The sequence below is a fragment of the Cebus imitator genome, unplaced genomic scaffold, assembly GCF_001604975.1.
Source record: "Cebus imitator isolate Cc_AM_T3 unplaced genomic scaffold, Cebus_imitator-1.0 Scaffold36, whole genome shotgun sequence".
Classification (NCBI taxonomy): Eukaryota; Metazoa; Chordata; class Mammalia; order Primates; family Cebidae; genus Cebus; species Cebus imitator.
Window position 1 is genome coordinate 484832 of NW_016107351.1, and position 9045 is coordinate 493876.

General features: G+C 52.3%; 1 protein-coding gene across 1 annotated transcript in view; it reads right to left on the reverse strand.

Moving 5' to 3' along the window:
- Nucleotides 1–507: 507 nt before the first annotated feature.
- Nucleotides 508–9045, reverse strand: part of FN3K (fructosamine 3 kinase) — an 11485-nt gene continuing 2947 nt past the window's right edge. Inside the window, exons 2-6 of the mRNA XM_017524682.2 lie at nt 8948–9045; nt 7843–7934; nt 7304–7386; nt 2081–2203; nt 508–1041 (exon numbers count right to left, since the gene is read on the reverse strand). Coding sequence (XP_017380171.1) covers nt 703–1041; nt 2081–2203; nt 7304–7386; nt 7843–7934; nt 8948–9045 — 735 coding nt within the window. The 3' untranslated portion in view covers nt 508–702. The remainder of the gene's footprint in view (nt 1042–2080; nt 2204–7303; nt 7387–7842; nt 7935–8947) is intronic.

Here is a 9045-nt window from a genome sequence, read left to right on the forward strand (position 1 = left end):
GGGGGTGGAGCCTCAGGCGCGGCGGGCGGGACGGGACAGGGGGTGGAGCCTGAGGAGCGGAGGGCGGGGCGACACAGGGGGTGGGGCCCGAGGCGCTGCCGGCGGGGCGGGAAACAGGGTGGAGCCTGAGGTGCAGGCAGGGGGCGGGGCCGCTGGGTGGGACCGGTGGATGGCGGTGTGGAGGCCGGAACACGTGGGGCAGGGGCGGGGCTTGAGCACGCGTGGGCGGGTAGGGGGCGGGGCTACTCATAGAGGGCGGGGCCGGACCTGAGCACGCGGTGGGGGGCGCGAGGCGAGCCCCGGGACCCAGCGCTCAGTGCCGACCGCCCTGACGCCCATTCCAGCCGCGCTGGGACTCGCGGACCCCACGGACCCCGCGCCGAGCCGTGGCGCGCCCCAGAGCGCGAGCAGGGCCCGGAGGCCGCGTTGGGCGCTGCGCCGGCTTTGGTCTCGGCGACCGGTTCCGCGTGCGCTTCTCCAGAATCGCCGCAAAAACGTCCGCGCCCGTTCGCCTGAAAGCAGCCCCACGCGCGGAGCACGGAGGTGCGGGATGCCAGCCGAGGCCCGCTGTGGACTTTATTGTCCCCCTGCATCTGGAAGGGGCAGGGAGCAGAGGGAAGGGGGACCTGGACGCGGGCAGGGGAAGGGGGCAGGGGCGGGGGAAGAGAGGGGGGCCGGGGCAGTGGTCAGGGGCGGGGTCCGCTACTTGAGCAGCCTCCGCATGGTGCCCAGCGAAGGGCTCCTGTACTCCCGCCCGAAGTGGTTCCAGTGGTTCAGGTAGTTAAAGAGCTGGTAGAGCAGCTGCCGCTGGTCGAAGCCGGGAGCCTTGGGGATCTTCCGGTGGTACGCGGTGAAGAAGGACCTGGGAAACCCCCCAAACATCAAGGCGATTGCCAGTTCAAACTCGGAATGGCCATAGAAGGAAGCCGGGTCGTAAATAATGGGCCCCGCGTCGTCCTCAGCCACGTTTCCCGACCAGAGATCCCCATGGAGCAAGGCAGGGATAATCTCCAGGCCGCAAAACAGATCCGGGATCTTCACCTGGGAGAGCAACGGCCGCAGTTAGCCCGGCCTGGGGGGCCCCGGCCTCATCACCTCCTCCTTGGCCATAAGGCAGAGGCCCCCGCGAGCTGGCTCCAGTCGGACCCAGCACTGCGTGCCAAGCCCAGACATCGGGGCTCCTGACTCCAGGGAGTCCAGCTTTGTCTAACAGGATTTCCTCCTGACTTAGGTCTAGAAGCTGCACATACTAACGACTGACTGACTTCCACACGGGAGAACCTCCCAGGTCACAGCCTGATCGATCCGCAGATAGGAACAGTGATGGCCACCTTAGCAAACTCCCTCCACTTTTATTTCACTTCACGTGTGTCTGCAGGCTTTGTTTGTCATGTATTGATTGATGTCAATAAATCATGGAGACAGAGTCTCACTCTGTCACCAGGCTGGAGTGCAGTGGCACCGTCTCGGCTCTGCAGCCTCCACCTCTCGGGTTCAAGCGATTCTCCTGCCTCAGCCTCCCGGGTAGCTGGGATTACAGGCACGCACCACCATGCCCGGTTCATTTTTGTATTTTTAGTAGAGACGGGGTTTCACCATATTGGCCAGGCCAGTCTCAAACTCCTGACCTCAAGTGAACCGCCTGCCTCAGTCTCTCAACGTGCTGCAATTATAGGCGTGAGCCACTGCACCTGGCCGGGAGTCACCTGTTGAAATCAGTCACTGGAGCATCCGGTCCCTACATCTTCCCATGGGAGAGGAATGGACTGGAGTGGACAAGTGTTACTGACAGTAAGAAAAGTAATCGGGGTCAGCGACACCGTTTACTAGCACCTGTGTTTCACATGAGGAAAGTCTGAGGCTGAATACCTGGTGGCCTGGCAGGGGAGAGGGGCAGGAGCCAAGCCTGTCTTCACTTCTTGCCCCTTCGGCTTCCCCATCAGGCCACTGGTCAGGCACTGATGTGCCCCTGACTTGACCATCTCTGCTCCCGGGCTCAGTTTCACAGAGGACCCCACACAAATGGGGTGGGCTCAAGAGAGGACAAGCCCTTGCCCAGAGAAGTCACTGCCGTGCCCACCTGTAGCCGGGACCAGAGTTCTCGTGCCTCTCGGTCAGCATAGTCCTTCTCGATGAGGTCCAGCTGCGCCTGGAGCCGGTGCCGGGCGAAAAAGGTGGGCCAGTCATCCTGCCATTCATTCACCTGGCAACAGGGAAGAGGAGACTGCTGCAGCTGGGAGCCACGTGCTGCCTAAACCGTGGAGGGACCATTAAACACACCAGGGACGGCTAGTAAGCCAGCACAGGAGGTGAGACAGAAACACAGAACAACCCAGGAGAAGGCAGGTAAAGAGGGAAGAGGGAGCAAAGGGCGGATGAGACAAACCACAAGGTGACAGACTCAAACCTCAGCGTATGACTAAGCACATTAAACACGGATGTCAAAAATAAACACTCCAGGTAAATGACAGATTGGCAGGTGGGAAAAATAAAGCAAAAGCCAACAACTCGTGCAAAAATACATCATCTGTGAAAAAAATAGTTTAAAAGGATGGAAAAAATACACCACGCTAACACCAGTCAAAAGAAAGCTGGAGCGGCTGCGTTAATACAAGACAAAGTAGATTTTGGAGCAAAGAAAATCGCCAAGTATAGTCATTTCACAAAGGGAGTCGACTGACGAGCATAATAATCCTAAATGCCTACACCTCTAATATCACAGCCTCAAAATACATAAAACTGAGGACTTCAGGAGAAATAGATAAATCCCATATCCTGCTATGGACCGAATGGTGCCCCAGCCCATCCCTACGTGGAAGGCCTAACCTTTACTATTACAACTGTATTGGACGAAGGGCCTCTAGGAGGTAATGAGGGTTAAATAAAATCATGAGGGTGAGTTATTAATCCAGTAGGATTCGTGGCCTGTAAGAAGAGAAACAGAAAAAGATTTTTCTCCCTGCACACAAATCTCAATAAACTGAATTTAAGCATGCAAAGTATAATGAAATTAAATCAGAAATCAATAGGAAATATCTCTGGAAATTCCTCAACTATTTGAAAGCTAAATAACACACTTCTAAAATCTGTGTAAGGAAGACTTCTAAAGGGAAATTAGAAAGTGTTTTCAATTGAATGAAAGCAAAAACACAACTTATAATTTGTGAGATGCCACTGAAGCAATACTTAAGGGGAAGAGTGCAGCACTAAAGGTCTGTGCGCAAAGGTCTCAAATCATGACCTCAGCTTCTACCCTAACCAGCCACAAAAAGAAGAGCACGTTAAACTTAATGTGAGCAGAAAAAATGAAATAATAAAGATCTTATCGAAAATCAGTGAAACAGAAGTTAGAAAAACGAGAAAACGTGCAAAAAGTTGGTCCTTTGAGGCGCTCAGTAAAATTGATAAACACCTAGCTGGGCTGACTCGGAAAAAAGAAGGAAGATACATTACCAGTGTCAGGAGTAAGAGAGGTGACGTCAATGCAGATTTTACAGATTTTAAAAGGATAACAAGGCCCCGGCACAGTGGCTCACACCCGTGATCCCAGCACTCTGGGAGGCCAAGGCAGGCAGATTGCCTGAGGTCCGGAGTTCCAGACCAGCCTGGCCGACATGATGAAAGCCTGTCTCTATAAAAAATACAAAAAATCAGCCAGGCGTGGTGGCACAAACCTGTAATCCCAGCTACTCAGGAGGCTGAGGCAGGAGAATCGCTTGAACTCAAGAGGCAAAAGGTTGTAGTGAGCCAGATCTCACCACTGCACTCCAGCCTAGACAATAGAGCCAGACTGTCTCAAAGAAAAAACACACAAAAATCAGCCAGGCGTGGTGGCAGGCGCCTGTAGTCCCAGCTACTCAGGAGGCTGAGACAGGAGAATCGCTTGAACCCGGGAGGCAGAGGCTGCAGTGAGCCGAGATCACACCACTGCACTCCAGCCTGCTCAACAGAGCGAAACTGCATTTCAAAAAAAAAAATAACAACAAGGATTTGTTTTTTTTTTTTTTAGACTGAGTTTTGTTCTTGTTGCCCAGACTCAGGCTGGAGTGCAGTGGTGCGGTCTCAGCTCACTGCAGCCTCCCACCTCCCAGGTTCAAGTGTTTCTCCTGCCTCAGCCTCCCGAGTAGCTGGGACTACAGGCGTCTGCCACCCCACCTGACTAATTTTTTGTATCTTTAGTAGAGACAGGGTTTCACCTGCTGAATTACAGGCGTGAGCCACTGCACCAGGCCAAGTTTGGTGGTTTCTTAAAGAGTTAAGTATGAATCCACCATATGACACAGTCATTCCCACCCTAAGTATTTAGCTAAGATAAGCGGAAGCATTTGTCCAAAGATCTGTACACAAAGGTTCACAGCGGCTTTATTTGTATAACCAAAAGCTGGAAATGACCTGGAAGTCCATCCACATGTGGATGGATAAACAGGCGTGTAATACCCATACAGTGGGGTGGTCTTTTGACACATGCACCATGGATGTCTGTCAAGGATGAACATCCAAGGATTTTAGACATGGGTAAACGTCAGAATGATTAAGCAGAGTGAAAGCCGCCAGACGAAAAGACTGCCTGCCATACGATTCTCTTTATGTTAAATTCCACAAGATGCAAACTAATCCACAGTGACAGCAGGCGAGTGGCTGCCCAGGCGCAGGGTCATCAGTATACTCACCTTGACTGTGGCAAGAGGTTCACAGGTACAAACATGTCAAAGTGCACCAAATTGTGTGTTTTAAATGGGTGCAACTTACGTCAATTACACCTCAAAATAGAGAAAAATGCAAAGCTTATTTTGTACAAAGGGTTGTTTTGTAAAACTCCTCAGGGGAGTTTTACATGCAGGACCACCCTGGTCGAGGGCCCGCACCATCAGGCTCTCCCTGCACGTAGGTGCTATGGTGACTCGGCCTGGGGCTCACCCCCAGGTGCTGTGTGCACCTCCCCACAGCCCGGCTGTCAGGCCCCAGCTCAGATGGGCACCCTGCCGCCTCCCATCATTTCCCATGTGTCTGCCCAAGCTCCTGGCGTCTGAGCTCTGTCCTCTCTTGGAAAGACACCCAGGGTTAGTGCTGGGAGCAGGGGACCAGCATGGGCCAGCCCAGTCCCGCAACCTGAACAGAGGGGCTGTGATCCAGCGACCCAGGAAAAGTGCCATCAGGGTGCACAGCTGGTCCCTGTGGCCAGGCCTCCCCTTGACAGAGGGGCAGGCAGGGCTGTCACGGTCAGGCCTGTGCTCTGGAGCCAGACTGAGAAGCAAAGCCCAGCTGCCCCATGACAAGCTCCACGGTCCCAGGAGTGTCACCCTGCACATCAGTTTCCTCGTCTATAACACGGATCAATGACACCGCCTGCCTGGTTACCTGCTAGGGCTAGTGGGTGAGTTTAGTCCGATGAAGCACTTAGAGCACTGCCTGGTATGCGTCAGCGTACGGAGCAGGCGGCCATCAGTGCAGCCGACCCAGCTGGTGGCCCCAGCGGGCCTCGGTGCCTCCGGTGTCTGAGGAGCCCACTGTTCAGCATTGCCCCCAAATGGAGGCAGCACACACACCCAAGGACCCATTCAGCCCTCCTGAGAAGTGGGAAGCCTCCAGAACCTGGTGCTGTCCAAGGCACGACGGGCAGGACGCACGGCAGGTGTCCTCCCTAGCCCCTCACCCTTCCTAGCCAGGCGGCAGCTGATCTGAGGTGGCTCCTTGATCCTGGAGTCCACAGGGGCGTTGAGGGGCTACCTGTGCTCCAAACAGCAGCTGCCTTCTCGTCTGCTTCACACACAGAGGCTCTGGGTAAGATTTTACTTCATTTCTTTGAAACACCACTCTGCTGGGCCAGCCAAGTCCCATAGACCCCACACTTGCAGCCCTTGACCTCAGCATCCACACCTGACGATGAAGGCAGTGCTGCTCACTGACTCTAGGCAGCTGTGTGACCCCAGGGGAACCCGCTGTGGCTGAGATCTTGGGGGTCTTGGTAAATCTGGTAGACTCCATGTGCAGTTCTAGCGAGCCCAGATATGAGGACTGCCTGTTGGCTGGGAACCCTAAATCTGCTTGGGCGCCAGGAGGATCTTGCACCAAGTGGCCTCCAGCTGGGAGAATCTCCCTCCACCCACACCAGGGAGAGCTTGGTCATTATCCCCAGGGACCCAACTAGTCAGGACAGGCTTCGATGAGGACACAGATTTGAAAGCATCCTCTCTTCAGGAAGCAGTAACTTTAAACCGCACTAGGTCTTATGTAATGGGCACTGTGTCCCTAATGAAACCAAAATATGGTCCCATAATGGCTTCTTTGAGGGAAGCAGAGGGCAGGGGGGCTGTCCAAAGCCTTCTTTGGAATTTCACAGGTTTCAGAGATGATGGTTCAAGAGGCCTCGATATTTATTCAGCCATAAAAAGGAATACATAAGCAAAAATGTGGCCTAGCCATACAATGGAATATTATTCAGCCATAAGAGAATAGCATTCTAATACCTGCTACAACACGGAAGAACCTTGAAACACGATGCTTAGTGAAAGAAGCCAGGCACAAGAGGTCACATATTATGTGATTCCACTCATATGAAATGTCCAGAGTAGGTCAGTTCGAAGAGAGAGAAGGACATTAGTGGTTGCCAGGGAAGGGGGACACAGGGGGTGACTGCTAATGGGTTCTGCTTTAGGATAATGAAGATGTTCTGGAATTAAACAGCGGTGATGGTTGCACACCCTTGTGAATGTACTGAAACCAATTAATTCTACCCTTTAAAATGGTGGCTCTTATGTGAATTAGATCTCAATTGTATCTAAATAAATAATTTGTAAAGGCCTCAGGGAGGAGCTGAGTAATCAGGACTTAACCCCTGACTTTGCACACTAGCTATCAGCCACTGTCTCCCGTCCCTCATACTCATCAGGAGCCTTGTGCAACACAGCCTTTGCACTCGAGGCTGCCTCTGCTTGGAATGCCAATCTGCCTGCCTCAGCTCAGCCCAGTGACCCTCAGCATCTGCCGTGAGCCTGCCCAGCTCAGCTCAGTGACCCTCAGCATCTGCCGTGAGCCTGCCCAGCTCAGCTCAGTGACCCTCAGCATCTGCCGTGAGCCTGCCCAGCTCAGCTCAGTGACCCGCAGCGTGTCCTGTGAACCTGCCCAGCTCAGCTCAGTGACCCTCAGCATCTGCTCTCCCCATTCCAGGTATCACACCTTGTACCCTGCTTTCAGAAATCAGGTAGTCAATCTTACTGGTGCCTAGGGGACTGTACTCTGTCACATATAAAGCGTGGGTGACCAGCATTAGAGCATCAGGGAACATGCTTACCCAGGCACTCACCTGTGGGATGAAGCCACAGCATGTCACCGTGTGGAAGCCGAACTTGGTCACATACTGAGGCTCAGCACCCTCACTTCTTCGGCCTGTTGACAGAGATCCTTGCCCTGAAGGAGCCGTTTGTCTTTCTCTTAAATACCAGACCTCAGTATAGCATCAGTACAAGCCTGGGCTGCACATGCTACAATATGGGTGGTCTGAGGATGTACTACATACAATAGCAATTAGTCAACATATGGATCTGCCAGCACACTCCTACCTCAAGCACACTGGACAGCAAGGCTGGGTATAAAAGCGGTGGTTATTACCTCAAGCACACCAGACAGGAGGGCTGGGTATAAAAGGGGTCATGTGCCAGTTCTACTAGCTTATCAGTTCCATCAAAATTCTTATTTAATAATCTCATTTTCATACTGTAGTGTAAAGGGAGATGGCATACAACTCAGCCTATTATTGAAATGCCACCAAGAAGTACCATGAGCACCAATCTAGGATAGACAATGTGGCTGGGTCAAGGGTATCCAAAAGCAATCTGAACATACCCACTGTGTTCTCCTCCTTCTTCAACTTCTCCCTGAGCTTCTGGTTGTAAAGGTGCAAATCTGCCATCTGGTCTCCAAGTTTTGATGCTTGACTGAGAAAAGAAGAAATGCAGCTAATTAAAATAACAAATGAAAAATAACATCACCCAGTTTGTTCCATTTTGAGAAATGTTTTAAATACATTAAAAACTACTCTCCACTCTTGGCCAGGCACAGTGGCTCACACCTATAATCCTAGCACTTTCGGAGGCCAAGGCAGGCAGATCACAAGGTCAGGTGATCAAGACCATCCTGGCCAACATGGTGAAACCCCGTTTCTAGTAAACATACAAAAATTAGCTGGGTGTGGTGGCACACACCTGTAATCCCAGCTACTCAGGAGGCTGAGGCAGGAGAATTACTTGAACCCAGGAGGCAGAGGTTGCAGTGAGCCAACATCACAGCATTTCACTCTAGCCTGGGCAACAGAGCAAGACTATGTCTCTGAAAAAACATAAGATAAAAATAAAGTACAAAGCAAATGACAGGTTCAAATATACTTATTTTGGCCAGATGTGGTGGCTCATGCCTGTATTACCAGCACTTTGGAAGCCCAAGGTGCGTGGATCCCTTGAGGTCAGGAGTTTGAGACCAACCTGGCCAACATGGTGAAACCCCATCTCTACTACAAATATAAAAATCAGCCAGGTGTGGTGGCAGTCACCCGTAATCCCAGCTACTCAGGAAGCTGAGGTGGGAGAATCACTTGAACCCTGGAGGCAGAGGTTGCAGTGAGCCGAGATTGTGCCACTGCACTCTAGCCTGGGCAACAGAGTGAGACTGTGTTTCAAAAAAAAAAAAAAAACTTATTTTATGCAGCCTCATTACAGCCAAACTAATCTAAAAAACAGTCACATACCAGAAAGCAGAACTTTTTATCTGCATTGAGAATGGCAGGGTGGAACTCCCAGCCCTGCCTCTGATAACTGGGCAGTTGTGTGGACCGCTCAGCCAGAGGCTGCTCCCTGATTCTCTGTCTCCCTCCCTCTCTCGGTCCCTCTCTCTGTCTCTCTGTCTCTCTCTGCCTATACACATGTGTGCATATGGGTCCCTCACACACACTCACCTGCTCAAGCTCCTCATCTTCAAATGCTCCATCACAAAGACGGCCCCACCTCCTGGCAAGTCGATGACCTTCATGGGCCGGGGCACTCGCACCAGGCC